Consider the following 22,625-nt stretch of genomic DNA (forward strand, 5'->3'; position numbering starts at 1 on the left):
AACATGCTGGTGCTCAGTGAAGAAAACTGCACTGACAAACCCAGTTCAAAGGTCTTCTTGGGAACTAACACAGTTTCAAATTCCTTGCTAAAGATTTAAGAGCTGAACACAACCCCAACTTCAAGTAAGCACAACTGATCTCAGTAAAAAAATTGTCCAAAAAGGTAAGTGGATTATGACTTGGGGGCTTCTGTGAACTTCTACTAAAAACTTTCACATGCTGTTTATTTTCTTTCATAAGTAGATAAAATATTTTGGTGGAAAAAAGGACACATTTACACTGAGAGAAAAAAGGTTACTTGAAATTCTGGCAAAATTTTTCTAGCTAGTCAGAGCAGTAAGAAGGTGCTTGTCTGCATTAGCAAAACAAAATCAGTATTTGAACAAAATTGTTGCTCTAAATGGAAACATCACAAACAAAATACACAGGACTAAAAAACCAAAGGTGTATTTCTGTATCTGAACTCCCAGAAAGGTAAATCATAATGGCTGGGGTTGGAAGAGCGATCCTTTAAATCAAACCTTGCTGCTAAATAAAAGGACTTAACTCTGTGCCCTACAGTACTTCAAAAGCCAATTCCACTATCCCTTAAGAGAGAAGTTACAGCATTAAAAAGAAATTGCTGGAAACAGGGAAGCATGTTTTGTTTTTCTGATTACCAGAAAGCCTTTAATACAGCAAAGGATGGATCAAGGGTGTCTTCAACAGCAAGGACATGAATGGACAAGGTGTGCTAATGGTTCACATGCACACACTGCATAACTGCAGAAAGAGTACAAAGACTTTAAAATTATTATTTTGTGGCCTCATTAAGTATCAACCTCAAAAGAATTTTAAAGGCTATCAAAAGGTATTTAAAGCAAAACATTAAATCTCAGTAAATGCGTAATACTTTATACTTCAAAGACTAAAATTATTGTTAAACCTAAATTTACCATCTTTAGGCATTGACTCTGGCATTACTTTACACCATTCATTCCTCAAAAATAATACAAGCTTTGAAGCAGACTCTAGGGCTATAGTTGTCCTGTGTTCAGTTCTATTCACTGTGTCTCATAACATCTATTTAATTAATTAAAAACTCCAAAAGCCCTAGTGAGTTTTCAAGACCATCAAAATTGTCACATACACACATAATGAAGATATTGTCAGTAAAACACATCAAATTATATTTTCTTGTATTATATATATGCACAGCCAAACCCAACATGTATGCAAAATCAAAGATATACAAGTACTTTTGGAGCAACAGGCTAAGTCAGTGATACTATAAAAGTCCCATTTCCATTTGTTCATTTAAAATATGAAAGTCAGGTTCTTAATTCTCTCATTCTCCCTGCATATTTCTTCATTATCAAATAAATAGTCTAATCATGTTTACCAAATATTTCCTTCTATTCAATTGTTCATTTTGGAATCAGCCATTAAACTCAAAGAAAAAACTAATTAAACATCAGCAAAGAAAATAATCATATTGGCTTTTGTTTAAAAAACACACATGAGAAAAAAAATCTGATCAATTGAAAATTTAATTCACAATTTTTTGTACTGGTGTCTGAATTAACATAATCCTTTCCATTTCTTGCATTGATGTCAGAAGTATCTACAACAGTATCTATAACATTATCTACAACAGGTATAATCCAATAAATGGGTTTTATTCTCATAGTTACCATTTAAGAGCTCCATATCCCACCTAAGCTCGCCTTTACTTGTTCTCTTTTTTGTTGTTTGTTCAAACGGCCCTCTAACATTCCCATCTAAAAAAACAACATGCTAAAAAAAAAATCAAGTTCAGAAACTGGAAGCTGGTGCCCTTTAGAAGATTAAAACATAACAAAAAACAGGCAACGTTTACCAAACACACAGGCCCAAATGGAGATCCAAATGTTTACATGCATTCAACACTATCTCATTCAATGCCGTTCCTCAGTATGTACACCTGACAGGTCACTTTAACTTCCTTTAAAAGGCATTGCTAAAGAAATAGTAATAAAGAATACAAACCTCTAAACAATTAGGATAGAAGTGATTGAGGGAAAATCCTGAAAATGCATATTGTTTGTGTGTAAGGAAACCAACACTCAGCTTAGAACCAAAGAGACCCTGGTCTATGAGAAGGACTATTCCTGTTAAAAAGAAAAATCACCTCTGGGTGACAGAGAGAACAAGCATGAGGAGAATACAGCAAAATGAATGAAATGATACTGGACACGGGACAGGTATGTTTCTTCCACCTAGAGATGAACACAGATACCGTAAAGATACTATTGTATTATGGACAGCTGAACATCCACATGAGCAGGATTATTTGATTATTGATTATTGGATTATTGATTATTGGATTATTGATTATTGGATTATTGATTATTGGATTGTTGGATTGTTGGATTGTTGGATTGTTGGATTATTTGAATCAAGACAAATACTTTGATTTTTATTAAAATGTTTGCAGTCATCATTTATCATGGTTATCAACTTCAACTGAGAGTCACATTAATGAGCTTGTAAGAGCAGGTGCTTCATTTAGCTCTGGTTTCTGGTACCTCACTTCAGGTGGAAGTGATTCCTACCACTTGAGAGTGAAGCTCTGTAGAGTCAAAAAAAGATATGCCACAGCTTGGCCAGCAGCATGACAACGTTCCATGACCATAATTATAAACATAAAAAGATAAACAAAGTCAGCAATTCTATATAACTTAATTGATAAGCATACAGCTTATTCAAGAAGTAAATACACAGCTTAGGTGAAGGTGGATTGCCGCTGTGAGCCTCACCAGAAAGATACATGGAGCCCAGAGTTTGGGGAGATCAGAGAGCAGGAGGGAGAATCTCCTGCTTTGTTTATTCCTTCCTATTATATACTTCTAGCAAGGTGACCATGGATTGGAGAGTGGCATTCCCACCTCTCACCCACATTGGTCAAGGAGGCTGTCATTCAATCCCCCTTCTCTTGGAGAAGGAACTCAAAACAATGACAATATTTACAAAACACGATCTCCTGTTTACATGAACAAGCGTGAGAAGGTGCACACTTCTACTTTAGTATGAACGCTCAGAAAACTAGGAAAATCTCATGGTGACATCAGATTATTTGGTACAGGTGAAGGGGAATGATCCAATATATTTCTGTGTAGAATTATTTTAAGTCCTAATGAATGAAAGGCCTTTTTTTTTTCCCACATTATTGTATTTAATTACTACAAATTCTTAAAACAGTGCTTTGAATCCCATCAACTCCTGTGGCATTACCCTAAAAAGAAGATGCAAAGAAAAAGGTGAAAGGCAAGAAACCAACTGCAACACTAAAGTACAGTTCTTCAGAATTCTGTGTAATAACCAACATGTGATTGGGGCTGGCTGGAAGAATGACACCAAAATCAGTTTCAGGGTGCAAGTTTCAAGCATCCCTGTTTGCCAGCTATGGAGGCTGAGTGCTGGCTCCAGTAATGGTCTGTGCTGTGCATACTGTTGACCTGTTGCCTTGCTCTCTGCCAGCCTCAGGCCAGGGCAGCTAGCACTTTCTCAAACAATGCAGAAGGGACCGAGCACGTCAGAAGCTGTCCTCAGTCTGAAGCCTCAATATATGTCCTTCTCAGAACTAATTGTATTTTTTCCTGCATTCTGGGAGTGGAAAGGAGAGCTACCAGTAGATATGTGTATATGTACTGAGACATGGGGAAACATTGAACCTTGGGGTCACACATGGCAATGTGTTATTTAGCAGCAGAGATGCCAGCACAGAGACTGTATTTCTTTTCATGATTCACAGATTCACTAAGAGGCAGAAGAAAAAGGCATCAAACTGTAGATAAACTTCTAGAGAAGTAAAGGACAAACTTTGTGCCAAGAACTGCCACCGGTGCATTTTCCTAGCCAGATCCTACATGGGTAATGCCTCATAGCAGAGAGTATCACTGAAAATCCTAACAGGCCCTTTGATACCGATAGTGTTACCACTAAGAGAAACAGAATTCCTAAATACATGCAGTGCAAAACAAATACATATCAGGGATTCAGTTTTTCTTTGGGATCTATGCTATATAACAGCAATTCAGCTTTAAGACTGGTTTTTTAATAGCTTTCACCAGTCTCTAATCAAAATGCAGCTTCAACCCTGAAAATCCTTCCCATTTTGAAATACCATTTTCTTGTTTCTAGTAAAAATGCCAGCAAATCCTGATGGCAAATTACTTAGAAAAATTGGGATTAACTATTCACCATGTGCAATCACTTTCCCTGGACAGATATTAGTTAATAAGCTTAATTTACTTTCACTGAAGAGACGTGACAATTAATTAGTCTAAATAACTACACTGGAAATACTCCTCATGGTTATCCTTTAGTGTCAACTCTGCTGGATTTCCTCCTCATGGACAATACTAAACAATACAACTGCTTCCAATTTACATTGATTAAAATTGCACTTTCAACAGATTTGCTGAATGCTGCCTGCCACATCTGCTGAGAAACAGTAACATTTGATCTGGACTTGATTTTTAAAAAAAATTAAACTTGAGGTTTGCAACTGAAGTTAATTTGTTGTTACACTAATCAAGCTGCAAGTCATGTACTCAGAATGCAAAACCCCTCCTGTTCCAAGTGCTTTTCTTAGTAACCAACAACAGCTCCTTCCAGAATAGTGTAGTTGAAAACTGCCCCAAAATGTTCTTGTTGAAACTTAAAATGTTCATATCACTGCAGACTAGAGAAGTTCCATAGAAGTTCCTTAAGCATCCTCATCCTTACACAAAAGCATGATCCCCTTGAACTTTTTTAAAGCAAGATATGTTACATCAATGAAAAGCACTTCTGCTCAAGCTGTTATATCACCTTACATTACTGTTCACAATATGCTATACCATATTGACATATCTACTGCTCAAACCCTAAGATGCACAGTAAAACAAATTTCTGAAGTGTCAGTCTCTGCTCACCTGATGTCCTACCAAAACCAGCTTCCAAGAAATTAATTTTAAAAAATGTGATTTTTTATTATGTTCTTTGATGCATTTTCTAGGCAATAGCAGAAGGGGACAATGCAGAAGCAATTCAGCACACTCCTTGTTCTGACTGTTCCCATGTGAGGCAGCACTACACAACCACCTTTGCAGAACCCAGGAGAATGAGTGCTGTGTTCTGCTTTTGCACAGCCCCCCTCACTGGCATATCTCAATAGCTCAAACAGGTTTTAACATGTGCCAGGTCTAACTGGAACAATGCTGAGGTGGCTGAAACACCCTTTTCCCATACACTGAATGCATCTGTTCAGGAATTCAACCCCAGATCTTTTCTGTTTTGAAGAATACCCCAAATTTTCATCTGGCAGTTAAATTCAATTACTGACATAACTAATAGTCACAACTGACTGCTACAAAATGAGTTTCATGTGTTTTCAACCTGTTTCTGCTCCTGACCCAAGAAATGAGCATGCCCCTCAACCGTCCATGTGAAATACAATCCACACCCAATCTAAATTGACATGACTCTTGATCTACTGTGACTAGCCAATAAAACAGGCTGCCAAAATCAAGACCTAAGTGTCAATTTATGGGAAAACTTCCTAGATTTATGATCTAATGCTCACAGTTTGTGGACAGTTGGCTCTGTGTCACCTGCCAGTAGGATCTGCTTGACTCTTACTAGCACAACTGCACTGAATGTCATGACAGCTAATTCTACTATGATTCTAGTCCTAAACAGATTACTCCACTGGACATGGCCTGCAAAGATGTCTTCATCACAAAACTAGCAAAACCAGATAACTCACCTGATCCTCCATTTTACACGTTTAATCCTCTCTTTGGTAAGCAGCAAATCCTAAAATCTCCTACTGTCATCACAGTAGCACCTTGTTGGTAAAGGCCATGTCAGCAGAACCTAATTTCCTTGCTAAATAACATCTTACTGTGTAAGAAGCCAGATCTTCATCTATCACTCTGCTTGCAGATCAACATGAATTGCTCCCACCCTTGTCAATTCATGGGGATACCATTAAATGTACATGGTATTTACAAGACGACCCCTGAAGCAGACATGAGCAGGTGCACATCCTGGCTAGGACCTATAATAATCTTACTCAATTGTGTAATGAGTCTAAGAATTAATTCTATAAATAAGAATACAACTGTATGGCATACCAGGTACACAGGTTTGATTAAGAGATGATGTTAAGAGGGATTTTGCCTTGTAAGGGGACACATAATGGAAGAAAATGGAAGTCAAACTGTATAAAAATACAAATACCTTTACAATAACAAAAGTTTGAGCAAAAACTATACAGTAGTAGATGGAGTTAAACTTCTCAGGTTTTCTAATGTTAGTATTAAAGCTGGAAAATAAAAGAGAAACTAAATTGTGTGTATGAAGCAACTATTTCACAACTACACCATGACAAAATCAAAATAAAAGCAAGGAAGTCAGGTAAGAAAATAAAATGCTGATGTTCAGGTTGGTGGCAAAGTATATTTCTCAAAATCTTTGCATAATAGTTAGCCAAAAGGCAGTTATAACCTTATGTGCCAATCTATTCTAAATGTTACAGGTTCTGAGGACACAGTAAATGTTTACCTTTACAGTTAAATCTGTGTTGAAACATTAAGCACAGCTATGCTATATAAATGTTCTTCAGAGTTCATAAAAAGAGCCTAGAGAAAATACATGTATTCATTCCATGCAAAGAGCACTGCATCTACATTTCCTTAAGTGATCTTTCAGAACTATAAGTGCACATTTTAATAAAATAACTATGTAGGTCTGTAATTCACAGCTTTCACCAGTGCCACAAGTGACAGATCTCTGGAAAGCTGAGGTGCCCAGCACATGATACATGTGACTGCCTTCAACAGCAAAGCAAGTTTTAAACTTCTGTGAGCTTTTGTCAATAATGATTAGCACTTCAATAAAAACACTGAAGAAATGAAACTACAGTGCCAACACAAATCAAATCTCCTGTTACCAAAAATCCCTCTTCATCAGCAAGATGAATCTTGACGGAGATTAGCACACTGCATGTACTTAAGCTGAAAATTATTTCTTAAGACAGTCTGCAAAGAACAGCTCAAAAGAAAGAATCTTTGCAAAAACTGCATCTATTAAAAATCTCAAAGACTGTGTTCTTTGTGTACTAATAATTATTGAGATCTAATTGCAAGTTTCTATTCAAGATTTTCTTTCTGACAGAGTAAAAAATCAGGAACAATCAATTAAATGTTCTGTACTCTCTAATAATTCAAGTGCAGACCATGAAGTCCTAGATAATAATTTACCCAGCAAGTTCTCAACCTCTCAATAAAAGGTTAATTCACACACTCAAACTCAACCTGACTAGCTATTAGTCAACTCTGTACTGGTGCTTCCTTGAAAGCAGTAAGTAAAAAACTTCCTACAGACATGATAAAAAAAACCACAAGTCTGGAACACTTGTTTAGAGAAGACAGGTTTAGAAAAGCAATAAAATAACACACATAACTAGACTGATACCTAACTCAAAATATAGAGAGGACACTTCACTATAAATCAGATACAAGAAAAATAAAAGGAAGGTTATTACAAATCCATCTGTACTGGTAATTTAGCATTCTTCAGAAGTACAATCAAGTGGTATCTTAGAAGTGATAGAAGGTTATAGCACTGAAGTGTCTCACACCAGATTACTTCATCTGTTACCACAGACACTGAAGCCAAAAGAATAAAAGAAAATCAGCTAATTCTTCTCAAGATTTCTGTTTGGCAATAAACATTCTTGTCATTCACTCTAGGCTTTTAACTATATTCTGCTAATTCTCAGTTGGTTTTAGACATCCTCCTGAAAGCTCTGAAAGCTGCTTTACAATCTGGCATGCAACACTACATAAAGCAGTTGTAAAATATTGACATTAACATTGTATTTTGCATCTTGTTACACTTGACAAAAACAAAAGACCAGATGGTTTGTACTTTCCAATAAAAACAGATTAGCTATGCAATTTAAAAGATGTCCAAGACTTAGTTAACTAGTGAGTTTGAGCAAATTTCTTTTATACAAGGAAGTGTACTAACTGAAATTAAAAGCGACATCAATCTAACTGGTAAACAGCACTTTATGGCTATTTATGGTTATTTTTTGGAATTTACTGGGCTGACGTTGCTGAAATTTTATCTGTTAAAACATCCTGCCAATGTTTATCAACTAGTTTTAAAAAATTAATATTACTACAGCATTTTATACACTATATATAAAAGTAATTTTGAGATTATTGTATTGCAACTAGAAAAGAAACCTATTCTACTGATTTATGTTAGAAATAAAGTTGAGATTTTCACTGCTAACTCAAAACATACTACCTAAGGGATTCCATAACAGTTCATAAAATGTCTTTTGTTTTTAAAAGGTATGGTCTGTGGTATGTATTTTCAACTAAGAAATAGAAGAACACATGTAGCATCAGATGTGTGTACTTTAAGAAACTCTGGAATGTGAAATCCACAAATCCAAATAAAGCAGGTGGTATAATTTGGGAGGGAGGACTGAATTTAAGTTTAATGACATTACCAGGTTATCCTACCAGACTAATTCTCACTCACTGCATGACTTCAATGGAGCTCGCAGTTCTCATGCTGACTTCGATTTAGTTGAAGTGCTATTTGATGCGTTTCATCTGGAGTTTTATTCACTTCAAACTACACTTCATTTAACCAGGCTGCTGCTGTACTCATTTGTTTTTCTACTTTATTACTCACAAATTGGTGTTGCTTAGTTTAGATAAATTGTTGGACTAAGTTCATTTTACAAAGTTTTTTATTTCATTAATAAATAAATAAGCCACAGAAAGAGATCATATCACAGGGAAAAAGTGAGAAAACCATCAAAACACACTAGACCACAGTACTACACTAAGTGTTGGTCTAACAGTATCTTCTAACAAATGGCAATAGATGGTTTGCTGTTTTAAGGCAGGATCATTCCCCTCCCTCCACTTCCCAAAACCACAGCTCTTTCCAGCTGGGCTTGCATGGTAATGCAATGCATTTTTAAAAGAGACAGACAAAGAATGTGAGAGAGGCAGATTACACGAGAGAATCCAAGAATGCATGAGAGAGAGGATGTAAGGGCAAGCCCAGGAACACGAGACACAGTGAGGGCAAGTGTGAAATGGTGCACAAGGAAAAGCACAAGAAACCAAGTGCCAGCAAGCAAGAGATGGAGCACAGCAAGCACAAGCACACACAAAAGAGCACAAGCACTCTCATGAGGAAGCAGCAAGACTTGAAAACCATGGACTTGTCAGATGACAGGTTTATTTTAAAAATTATCCCTAATTTTTTTTTTTTTTGCACAACTAAACTTGGGGTTTACAATTTTGTAAAGAAATTTAATTTTGCCATTCAACACTGATTTATTCATGCACTTTGCTAACCAGGATTACTAACCACAGCTGAGTGATAGATGTCAGATAACGTAAAGAAAGGTTGTCAGCTGTAAAGTCTTGAAGTATTCTGATTAGTGCTGATTATAGGGTATCCTGGAAACTTTTTTTGTTTGGTTGGTTGTTTTTTTGTTTTAGCAAAATGGTACAACACAACGGCAACTAATTAGAAGCCATGAATACTTTTGTAAACTATTGATAGAAAATATGACAAAGTCAGTTAGGCTGCTACCACCTGGTGGTACACTGATAATGCTAAAACCCATTTATATTTAACATGGTATGGCGGCTTGTGAGAGTAAAATTAGTGTATTCTTTACGTGATGCTAAGAACAATCATAGAAGTAGATTTTTTCTGTATAATCCATTAAGGTTTCACAAGCAAATGTATCTTACAAATTAGGTATTCAACACAATATTTGAAGCCGAAGTTTTTAACCATTAACATGTGTTTTCATTATCTTACCACTTCATGTAAAATTTTTTTGTATGGCTTTAATCATAAAGTAGTATCAGAGACAGCTACTGCTCAGAATGAAGGATAAAGAAAACTAATACCTTTTCCAAAATACTGTCAACACAGATTTACCTGAAGATAGTTTTTGTAAATGCAGCCTAGCAATATAAGCTATTATACACTTATGATCACAAGATCTGAACTGTAGAGATAAATTTAAATACTGGATTTCCATTGCATTTAAGCTAAAAAAAATTATATAGCACATATCATAATAAAGCACAGAATGGTTTTCAAAATAATTATATTTTTATTTATCATCTGAACTACTACAAACATTTTAAATATCTCATCACTGTGTTGAAATACTTCCAACTGTAATGAGAAAAAAATAAAAGTGTAGTTGAAACACTATGGGTTTGGGATGCTTGGGGGTTTTACCCTCCAATTTATTGCTTTTTATTTGGTTGAGTTTAACAAAGAAAAAGCTGACCTATTCAGTTAAAACATCTAGCTTGCCATCAGTATGTAACTTCATGCTTTCGTATCAAATCAAGAATGGCAACTGGTTCCAGAAGCCTGCAAGGTCTAGAAGAAAGCCATTCACCACAGAACATGCAGAGCTGGAAGGCACCCACAAGGATCACGGATCTCAAGTGACTGGCCCATACAGGGACTGGACCTTGGTGTCATTAGCAGCACGCCCCAGTTCTCTCAGCCAAACAAGGCCCTACAATGCTCATTGACAGCTATCCTTACAAAGAAACCTAGGAACAACAACAGATGTAACAGCAGGATAGCATGGAGGAGACAGAGAAGTTTACGGATATAGACAAGGCTTGGCATTTTTAAATCCCTCATCAAAAATGCAAAAGTAATTGTGCACATGACTTAAACACATTGTACAAGCTTGATGCTCACCAGTATTTGGGGTACTTGATCAGCTTGCCATAAACAGCAGTACTGAATGAGGGGATTACTGGAACGGGGATGCAGTATAATCCCTTACTGTCCAAAGAAGTCAGTGCTGCTTGAAAACCAAATACCTGGAACAAATTCAGTAGGTCAAATGGTATATTATCACATGATTAGATTATTTTCAAGGTATTTTGTAACATTATATAGTTATAAATACATTCAGCAAATATCAAATAAATTGTGTAAATTTTTAGATCATTCCTTTTCCCCAAACATAAATATAGCTACAAAAATCTACCTCAAATAATGCCCTAGAAATACATGTAAAAATATTGTCTTCACTCAAAAAGTGTAAACTAAGGTCTGCTGAATTTAAAAGAATGCTGAATTACGATTTTTCAGTTCAAATACTTTAGTCTATATCCTTGAAATTTGCAGATTACATGCTACCTTTCATACAAAGTAAAATCACTTTGAGTAATTATAACAACACTGGGTATAAAAGAGTGGTATTTAAGGAAAATAGAAGCTTCCCTTCAAAGTTTTTTTCCTTAATAAGAGCCTGGCTAAAAAAAGATTCATCATTCAATATGGCAAACAAACTGTTGTAATTGTCTTTTAACATGCTGTACCACTATTCACAGGAACAGAACAATTCAGCCACTATCAAAGCTAGCGAATAAACCCTTTAAAACCCAAAGCTGATGTCCAAATTTTGCTACTAAAATGTTTTCTGAAGAAAAGAAAAATCCTCTCAAACTGAAAAACATCCAGATGACTTGCAGTACTGCAATTCCAATCACTTCAAATGTGGCAGAGGGCAAACACGTCACCCAGAAAACTGAAAGTTTGCCATGCAATTCTGAAACACAGTTTCTTGTATGCAGATAACTAAGTTTTAAATAATTGAATTCTTACTAAAATAAGAGTATCATGGAAGTGAATATATAACTAAGAAATTTACTAAAATCAACAGTAGTAGTATTAAATATTTATATTTTAGTAGAACCCAAAAGGTTGCAAACATCCTAAACACATCCTAAAAGGCTGGAAAGGCCTGCTTTAAAGTTTTCCATATCTTAACCTTCCCCCAACCTCACAATAAGAGCTCCTGTCACATAATGCATCTTTAATTGAGAACCTTCAGAGATCTGTCCTCTTACACGGAAAACCAAATTGTTAACAGTTTTTGTCTGCATAACAAATGTGATGGTTTTGCTCTATCAATACTAATAGAAGTGACAGTTTTTCCTCTTAACTTTCCATCAAGTTTGTAAGCATATTCTGCAGCAATCTACAAATCATAGGAGCATTATCTCAGATGAGGAAAAAGGTTTCTTCTGAATAATTTTAACTCGATCTTGTCACAAGGACCTTGGGGTTTCAGTTTGCAGTTTCCTCATATGAAGTGCTCAGTGCATATTACAAAACACTTGGCTCAAGTCAGAAGCAGCAATCCCAAACAACAACGTTCTGTGAAAAGTGTTTACTCTCTGGCCTTTCAGATTAGCTGAAAACATTCTGACAGGAAACCTGCTAACACTTAGAACTAACTAAACATACATGATCTTTTTCTGAGCACACATCTCAAGGCCTCATTTACCTTCAGGTAGCAGTGTGAGTAGCAGTAATGAAGCAGGTTGTCAGAAGGCTGGCTGAGGCTGCTGACCACGTGCACCAGCTGCTCAGCAAACATCGGCACTGAGTGCTCCAGGTTCACCTTATCCACCAGAATTCGGATGGAAGGTAAAGGCCGCAGGGGCTGGAAACTTGCAGCATTTAACAGTCCACTCAAGTTCTAGGGCAAGGAGGAAAAAAATTATGTGATAATTATATCGCAGATGTATTATTTATCATATCTGCATGTTCTTACCTAAACACACAAGAAAATCTACATGAAATAAAATATTTATAGATACCATGACATTATTATTATACTATAAATCCTCAAATCTTTCCGAAATATTTTCTTTGAAGTTTAAAATAATCAACTTTTTATCTGGAACTGTCTTGCAGGTGTCCAGGTGCTGGTGGTGCAGGGGCAGCCTCTGTGAGGAGACACCAGGGGCTGTCCTGGGGCAGGTTCAGCCTGCTGCAGCCAGTGCTACAACAGCCCCACTCCAGGGCACAGCTGAGCTCCTCAGCCAAGCTGGGGGCACCTCTGTGCAAACTGATTTAAGATTGGGCATAAACACCACTCAGGCTGCAAGGACGCGGAGATTAAGTGAGAAACAGCAACATGGAAAGCAAGGTCAGAGAAGGAGGGGGAGGCAGTGGTGCCCCAGACACCAGAGCACAGATTCTCTTGCAGGCCATGAGAGAGACAAAGCAGACATCCACACTGCACCCCATGGAGGTCCCCATGCTGGAGCAGGTGGATATGCCCCAAAGGGCACTGCAGCCTTGAGGAGAGCCCATGCTGGAGCAGATTTTCCCTCAAGGACTGCAGCCTGCCAGAATGACTTGTACTGAGGTAGAACAGTGGGAGAATGAGGCAGAGATCAGCTGTTACAGACCAACCCCCATCTTCCATTCTCCATCCCCCTCTGTTAAGGGGTGGGAGGTAGAAGAGTCAGGGAATGAAGGAGTGAGATTGAGTCTGAGGGGAAAAGGGTGGTAGGGGATATATATTGTTTGGATTCTCAGCAATAAGTGAAATTAATTGCCCCAAGTCAAGTTTGTTTTGCTCATACTGGTAATTGGTAAGTGATCTTCCCCTCTACCCTGACCCGTCCCATTCTCACCCCCACTGCTCTGTTGAAGAGGGGGAGTGAGAACAGCTGGGTAAGCATCTGGCAGCTGGCCGAGGTCAAGCCAGTATAAGAATATGCAAAATCAAAATATTTTGTCCTATGAAATCTTTGTTTACCTTTTTATCACTCCAAAGCACTATCACCATACTAATCTCATGCTGATCTAGCCTTTACACCATCATCTTTTATGAATTCACAGTCATGCCAGGTATCTCAGCTAAAGAAGATGTCATTCCATAGAAAATAAATACCACAAGTATAGACATCCAAGTCTATTTTTCATAACATCCATTGATACAGAGTACTGCACCCACCACAGGTTGGACATGGGCACACCAAAACAAGTTCCCTGGAAACAAAGTGGTTATGGGGTTGAAGGACATGAGTTCTGTTTTAGGAGGAACAGAGACAACTGAAGTCTGGAGAAGGCCAAGGAAGAACCCTGCTGGTGTCTACTGCAAACTGCTGGGAGGGTACAGAGAAGAGCAAGACAGAAGAGGTGCTAACTCAGCACCTGACAGAACAACCCCCGTGAGCAACCCGTTCTTGCTTCAACCAGGATGTTGAACTCCTGGAGAACACCTCCAAACATCTCTTCCAACCCAAATTACAATACACATCTAAAAATTTTATTAAATATGCCTCAGAATAGGACAATAAGTTGACGTACATATGATTTTTCAATCTAAAATTCAACATCATTGTTTTAAATACTCTTGGCTTTATTCAAGAAACGTAAATTGAGACTCCAAGTAATGACAACATCAACCAAAAAAGTTGCTGGAATTTAACTTCTTTACCTCAAACCAAAGACAAACATGGGACTAGTTTCCCATTATAAAAATAGCATCTGCCCATGCCCACAAGGTGAAAAGCACCACAACCCACTGTACTACTCAATGCAATGTATTAAAAAGTGCTAAAAAGGAAAAAACCTCTCTGAGCAACCTGTTACGTTGCTTCACCACCCTCTGAATAAAGAATTTCTTCTTAACATCTAAACTAAATCTGATCTCTCTTAGTTTAAAACCATTGCCTCTTGTCCTTGTCTTGTCATTATCTTCCTGTACAAAACCCTCTCCCTCCTTTTTAGAGCCCCTTCAGGTACTGAAAGGCCACAATGAGGTCTCCTCAAAGCATTTTCTTCTTCAGGATGAGCCACCACAGCTCTCTCGGCCTATCAGATGAAGTATTGGACAAAAATTCCTAGAAATTTAACTCAAGAATTGATAAGGTTTGTTCTTCTTCCCACTCCTTCCCTTATCCATAAAACACTTTCCAGCCTCTGGCACAAGAGATAAATCTACTGCAAGTCTTTACTACAAGCCACAGACTTATCCCTACGGTACCTCAACTTTGTACATTGAGAAGGAGACCTATAAAAATAAAACCAGTATAAGGTTCTTTAGCTGGCATTACACCACACATATCCAAAAAAAGATAAAAATAATTCAGGTTATTAGGAAATTTCTGTCCCTGAGCTAGTCATTCAGCAGTTAAATGCCCAAGTTCTGCTGACATCCTGTCTGGAACTAGCACACACATACAGCTGGCTATTAAAAGCCATGTCATCTCTCCTGAGCCTGTGTTTTAAAAGATTTCATACTTTACCAAGGTTATGAAGACCTGCAGAATGGGTACTCTTCTGATCAAAAGATCGGAGCTACGGCTTTTTCATTTGCTTTATGCTTTAAAACCTTTTTTATTCAAAGGTATTTTGCTATCCATACATGACACCTTCAGTTTCTAAGTCTAACTAGTCAGACATTGCTCATTTTGAGTATCTAAAGTTAAGGCACACAGGCACCAAAGTAATCCAGAACTCAGTGATACATCCAGCACACGGAATAATAGTCCAGTAAGAAAATTTACATCAAACAGCACATGCTAACACAAAGAATTGAATCATTATCTGTGCATACATACCTTCTCACCCATGATTATGGGCAGCAAGTGGTCTAGTAAATTGAATTCTGCCACGGGGATTATAATTGTACACTTTAGAACAGTGAATGTTGTAAGTCTAGTGGGAATGTATTCCTCCAGTGATGCTACTTCTTCTGAGCTTGGCATAGTTCTACTTCCATCCATAATATCTACAACAAATCAAGATTACACTTTTCACTAAAATATATAAAACATGCCCTACAGCTGATGTTTCAGAAATGACTAGGGACTAGAAAAAATGCAAAACTCCTCCCCTGCCCCTTCATAGTTAACAATATCATTCCACACTTTTTCTACCTAAGGCTAAATGCAATACTAACTGGATTTTCCTTACTTGAAATCTGTACTGGTCTCAGAAACTCATCTTAACAGTCTACCATAACTTGTTTCCCTGCTTTTTCATCCTGCATGACTATTATTTTGAACAAATAAATATCATTAGAAATACTTTCTTCTCTAAGACTCCAAAATTAAGCTAGAGTACACAATGAAGTAAGCTGTTCTTACTTAACACGAGGCTTGTGATTAAAACAAATGGCTTTCAAAGTGTTTGAAATTATCTCAGAAGTACATCCAACACTGATGGGGACGATGTGATTAATTTACCTTTATTTTACATTTTGCTCTTTGGACTCATAAAATCTATTTGAAAACTGCACCTTTGAAAGCACTAAATGTGGTCTGGTTTAATTCTGTGTATTTGTGTATATGCAATAGGATCAAACCTGGCTTAGTTTTGCTGTATGGTTCATACTCATGCTCCAGAGCACAAACGATCATTTTCAGGATCCGGTGCACTGCGCTGCTATCCAGTCGAAGATTGAGTGGACCCACAATGAGGCTTTTTGTAGACATCTCCTGAACATTTCCAAACTCTTCACTCTTTCCTGAAGAAAGGTCTTGCTGATTCCCAGAAACTACAACAATTTTATAAAAAGTTACACAAAACAATTGGACATATTTTATCAGCTACTTCTGTTTCAAATCCTGTGATCAAAGACTTAAAAAATATGCAGAAAAATATAACAATGCAAATATCCATCCTCAATAATCAAGGAAAAGATGTGCTGCAAAGACATGACAGATTGGGCCCCTGATAGGTTAGCTGCCACAACAAGGCTGGAAGAAGCAGACTGACAATAACTAAGATAAACCCTTCCTTGCATTCACATTTACCACCACTCACTGATGTATGGGCAGCAAGAAAGAAAATTTGTTTAATCATTATGTCTCGGACTGTTTGTTTAAGAGCCAACAGAGATAAAAGAGTAGTTTAGTAAAGTAGAGTAATAATGTAGACCAAAATCACACATTCAATGTATACAGGCTGCTCATCAGCTATCAAACAGCATGACTATTTCTCTAAACATACTTCATGGAAATTCTTCAGTTAAATCATACAGATTTTAGAAGCTCATGTTTTCCATTCACATATGACTTGTAAAAATACAGTCCTATGCCTCTAACATATTTAGCTTGCAAAACTTCACTCTGATTTTTTTTCCTAAGATCATCACTTTGACAGCGTCCTCACTGCTTTGACACAAGCACTAAACATTAAATATCTTGCTGACCATTACATAAATGAACAATCTAAGCATCAAGATTAAATGGATTCTGAGACTACAGAAGGGCAATGGAGCTGGTGAAGGGCCTGGAGGACAATACTTCTGAGGAACAACTGAGAGTGCTGGGGTTGTTTAGCCTGGAGAAAAGGAGCTGAGGAAAGACCTTATGGCTCACTACGTCTAGCAAAGGTAAATCTCTTCTCGTAAGAAGCTACAGGATGAGAGGCCTCAAGTTGTACCAGGGGAGGTTTAGATTGGATATTGGGAAAAATTTCTTCACTGGAATTGGCTACAGGCACTGGCACAACCTGTCAAGGGAAGCATTGTAACCACAGTCCCTGGAAGTGTTCAAAAAATGTATGAATATGGATCTTGGGGACACAGCTTAGTGGTGAGCATGGCAGTGCTGGGCTTACAGTTGGACTCAATGACCCAAAGAGTTCTCCAACCTTAAGAATTCAATGATTTCTGGTTGCCTAAGATGAACCCAGTCATTCACCCTTTTGTCTCCCTCCTTTACTGTACTCTTTAACTGCACCCATTCAAAACAGTCTTTATATAGTGAGAAGTTGAGCTTGGTGGAAAAGGAAGCAAGGATAGGTGTTTCCTCCTTTATGTTTAAATCATACTCCATAAAACACTGAAAAAGGTCCTCAAATAAACTGAGACTGCTGAATTTGATGCACAGCTGGCCTAATGCTCTGCAGGCCTTTACAAGCTTATACACTCAGCTGAAGAATTAACTTTATCCTTAAAAGCCTAACAGAAGTTGATGGTGAGAGCATTCATAGCCTCTGCTTCCCTTGGTTTGTTGTTTTTCTGAGAAGAAAAAGAACAATAAAAGAAAGATAAAAGGACAGAAGGATACTACCTTATAAAACCTACTCAAATCTTCAGCTGCAATTGAGTTACAATCTTTTGAATGAATCCTGAAAGAGATTTTTTAAAACCCACCATACTGACTTCTGCATTTATTTTATAAGCAGTTAACATATATACTTTTATCCTTCCAATTCTACACAGTATTCAGTTCAGATGAACACTACCAAAAAGAGTAAAAAACCATACCATCACATAAAAAATAATAAGGCCAAAAATAATAAGGCCAGAAGTAGTAACAGCCTGCCTTTTCAAAGAGGAAAAATCAGACTTGCTTGTATATATTGTATGTATATAAATAATATATCTAAGTGACAGAATTTATACAAACCACTTTCTGGAACAGTTCCAGTTAATTTCATCTAAGTGCAAAGAGAACGGGGTAGAAAACCTATTGGTTCTACAGACATAGGTGATCACAGGTGACTTCAAACTTCACAGATGCATAAACAAAACCAATTTTCAACCACTGAGTTTTCAAGCTATCTTTAAATCGTATGTCCAAATTCTAACCAATCAAAAATATCAAAATGAGTGCTGCATAATAAACTCGCCAGCAAAGCAGAGAGGTACACAAATAAAAGGTAACCTCAACAGCACACCCTGATAGGTCTGTAGTTCATGCAAATCTGTGATCAGGGAACTGACAGGCTACATAATGTTTCACACAAATCGTTCTGCACTGGAATACAAAGCAAAAAACCAGAAAAATAAAGAAAGGAGAAGACAGACAAAATGCCAAAATAAGACTACTGTGCATGACTATCTTGCTTTCATTCAAAATACTGAAATTGATTAATGCACTTCTGCAAGTGACAGATGAAACTCCTGAGGGTTAATGTTATCCAGGAGGCACTTGTGGTTTAATCAGTAATCCTATGCTTCAGGAAAGGTTAAAGGTGCAAAGAATGTGTCAAACCAAAATTGCCTTGATAGATAAAAATCTTAGAATCACAGTAACTGCCTCCTATAACTTAAGCTGGGTTCATTTTTAATGGTATGTGGTGTGCAGTAATTGTAACTAAAAACAGTTATACCAAAATAAGAATTAGTAAAATGCACACTTCCATATAAACAATACATTAAAAATGCAGCAGATTTATACTGTTTTCAAAATCTTAAGGTGTTTATACCTTCATCTTAAGTATTTTACACCTAGTTGTTTACATTCTATTTAAGCACTATGCATTTAACCTACAATATGGAAAAATTAACTAGAAACTAACTAGCAGAGAGCACCACATTTGCTTGTCTGAGGAACTAAAACCATTTGAATTTTTAAGCTCTTGGCTCTAGAGAAACAACAACCATTTAAACAATTTAAAAATTAATTATTCCATTATTTTATGTAGCCAGGTTGCTGAAATTAAAGGAGTAATACTGAAATAAAAGCACACAGTAAGCCAAGCTACATTTTGTGAGATGTTTTCCTAGTGATTGATGAAGCAAATAGAAGCCAGGGCTTTGAGAAAGCATCTTGGGGAAAAAAAAAAGGGAGAAGCTAAGAAGGGAAAAACATAGTCAGAAAATACTACAGCCTGGCACTGAGGAAAAGAAAAGCGTTTCTGAGTTCAGTCATTTCTGAAAAAGGTTAGTTCAAAGTCAGGAAGAGATATGATTATAACACTCCTTATGCATTCAGAGAAACAAGACTAAATACTCCACAAAATCAATTTCTCTTCATAATGCACATGGTCTGTGCATATTTAAATTTCTATACTAAGATTCAAAAAGGAGATAAGGCTTACTAAAGGTTTTCAACTTCTCTACATAGGAGTTCAATGTGCAATTAAACATTTATATCGTTATTAAAACTAGAAGTAGTCTGCAGTAGAAGTTTTACTTAATTGCACATTTTCAGAGCTTCACACCACACTCATGGTAGAATCAGGAAAGAACTGTTAAATTTCCTGGTGTACGCCTCTACTGCTGAGGGCAATAGTATCATTTTACTTATTTTTGTAAATGTTTCATGGACCATCTCTAAAGAAACTGAAAGTTTCTTTTCTACTCATTTTAGACTTAATGTCCAGAAAACAAAGGCAAACATTAGGAGTTGTGATTTCTCTTACATAGAAATAGAAAATAACAAACCCAGATGAGTTGGACTATGTAGCAAGGACAGATAAATGTTCAGTCACAAAATTGCAAGAAGTTCCCAACAGATATCCAGAGAAGCAGTATTCACAGTAATAAATACACAGATGGGGACCAAAGTAATATTAATTTGACAATAAACTGCAGAACAGCAGCTGTAGATGACAGTGTTCTAAGGAGTGAGGGGGAAATTATACCACCATTAGTGATAAGAATATCTGAGTAAAAATATAAACATATTACTTGCTGATAGATTAACTCCTTTGTCCCAACTTTTGTGACACTTACAAAATTAGATATACTTGACTTCATCAAATCCACTTCTCAGACTTCGAAAAGAATTGATAGAAATCACAAAATGTAGAATTAGCCAATATTTATGTCCACATGGTCTAGGCCAATATTTGCTCATCAAATTGTTTAGATACATATATTTAAAGAAAATTCTTCACACAATCTTGCATCCTTGCATTTTTCTTCATAGAAGAAAAACAGTCCTTTTCATCTTCTGTGCAAAGTAAATGATCAATCTCATTCTTCACCAGGGTTTCTTGAGATTTTTTTTTTATACGCAAAGCCAATAATAACAACTTAAAAAAAAAGACATCGTACTTTATGAACTCCACCACTGCCACAAGATAATTACTTTCAGTTTAGCAACTGGATATAAAAATATCATAAGGATTACCTATGCAGGAAAAGAAAAATAAAAAAGGAAGAATACCAAGAATCAACAGCTAACCAAAACAGCTAACCTCTGAAAGACATCAATGAAGATGAAAGCATTTTAATGATGATCTTGATGGTAAATCTAAGGTAAGTTAGAGGACAGTTGGTCAAGGACCATCTGGGCATGAAAAGTCTTTGTTTCTATTATTTATCAGGGTAAACAAAGGGAAAAAAAGTACCTTTGCCACTGGTGCTTTCCATTGTGTACAAGTAATCCATGTAGAAAGCCCCAAACCTCTGCATTCCAGCTATCTCTGTGTACGTCTCCTACCAACAAAGCAAAGCAAACAAAGAAAATGTTGTATAAGGAAAGAATCTCGAGATTACCAACTGATAGACTGGTATTGGAGAGATATATTCATGTTTGGATTTGCGCATCAACACAGGGAAAGGCTTATCAAAGCAAAGGACAGAGGTTATCACTAAGAAATTCACCTTTCTGATAGGTAATGTAACTTCCATTTGAGGCCACACAAATGCACATCCATAATTCCTGTGGACATGCTAACCAGTTCATCAATAACATCTAGTCAATTAGTACTTTTAATGAAGTAAATATTCTTCAGTTGACCTCTTGCATGCAACACATCAACCTAATTAAATACGCTGAAAACTTTGGCTCATTCAATTTGGCTTTGCTATTCAGGGAATATTGTGGTTTTATCTTTCAACAGTAGGAAACTTATCAAGACTTTATGCCAGCACTGGGATTTATACATAATATAATACACTACACAGCAAATTTGCTTCCTCTCTTGCCAAAAAAAAATGGGCAAATTGTAAAAGCATCGAAGACAGACCAAGGGCAGAGTAAAGCTTAAAACACACTATGGGAAAAGTTTGAATACAGATATTTGTGATTCTACTGATTTCATTTTTTGACATGATTCTTCAGGGTTACACCTCATCAGCAGTACTAAAAAGGTGAAAATAGTAAAATTTAAATTAAAAGGAAATTAGATACATTCCAAAATTGTGAATGGATTACCTGTACAACAAACAACACAGACCTCCACCTACGAACACACCTGGAAAGGACCACCTTGGTCATTGCAACCGATCTCTCATAATGGCAGATAACCAAGGAACAAAGTGTTACTGCACAGTTTACAACAACAGAGACCAGAGGTGACTGAAAATTTGTCTCCACAAAAGGCAGAACTGGCAAAATTTTCTCTAAGTAGACAAATATAGAATGCAAACAATAAAATTAATACTGTCCAAATCTGACAGCATTTCTTAGTTGGGTGACCACAGACTACTGACTGGGTTTAAAATCCATGCTGGTAAAGCTTGACTTCTGCTAGTATTCTCTCATCTGTCTCTTTTCCTCTTAAAATGTTCTGTGGTTACTGCTTTTGGAAACCATGACATTAATTCAGTTTTTGGGGCAGGAGGGGAGCTTGAGGTTTCTTTTGGACATGTTTTTTCAGTTTAGCTCTTTTTTTGGCTCGGTTTTTGTGGGTGTCTTTTTTTTTTAACACAAACAGATTTACCCTTTTTTTTGGCCAGCTGCAAAGTAAGATTCAGTTAAATGTGTAAAAGTAAAGAGAATTCAGTCCTCTAACAGTACACAGATCTAAATAATTATAAGAAATACATTAGAGAGCACTGGAAATTTTTTAATAGGAAAAATATAATTTTCTGACCTTATGATGAGCTGCATCCAATATAAATTCTGCACGAATACTATTATTTTCTGGACTTCTGTAATCAAATAGTGAATTGGTAAGGTATGTCATTCCTTTGATGCTCAAATTTTCTCCACAGCTAAAGAAGCATGCCTCCTTCATGAGGCAGTAGAAAGTGAGGCAGGGGAAGGAAAAAAACATTCAGTCAAGTTAACAGAGCAGTTTCAATTCTGTCATA

General features: G+C 36.7%; 1 protein-coding gene across 6 annotated transcripts in view; it reads right to left on the minus strand.

Moving 5' to 3' along the window:
- Positions 1–22,625, minus strand: part of VPS13B (vacuolar protein sorting 13 homolog B) — a 422,459-nt gene that overhangs the window by 338,486 nt on the left and 61,348 nt on the right. For all 6 annotated transcript variants that reach the window (XM_063390273.1, XM_063390281.1, XM_063390302.1 and 3 more), the window contains exons 11-16: positions 22,406–22,543; positions 20,936–21,023; positions 16,209–16,400; positions 15,463–15,632; positions 12,387–12,581; positions 10,787–10,911 (exon numbers count right to left, since the gene is read on the minus strand). In XM_063390273.1, the coding sequence (XP_063246343.1) occupies positions 10,787–10,911; positions 12,387–12,581; positions 15,463–15,632; positions 16,209–16,400; positions 20,936–21,023; positions 22,406–22,543 (908 nt within the window). The remainder of the gene's footprint in view (positions 1–10,786; positions 10,912–12,386; positions 12,582–15,462; positions 15,633–16,208; positions 16,401–20,935; positions 21,024–22,405; positions 22,544–22,625) is intronic.

This window comes from Prinia subflava, chromosome 1 (assembly GCF_021018805.1).
Source record: "Prinia subflava isolate CZ2003 ecotype Zambia chromosome 1, Cam_Psub_1.2, whole genome shotgun sequence".
NCBI lineage: Eukaryota > Metazoa > Chordata > Aves > Passeriformes > Cisticolidae > Prinia > Prinia subflava.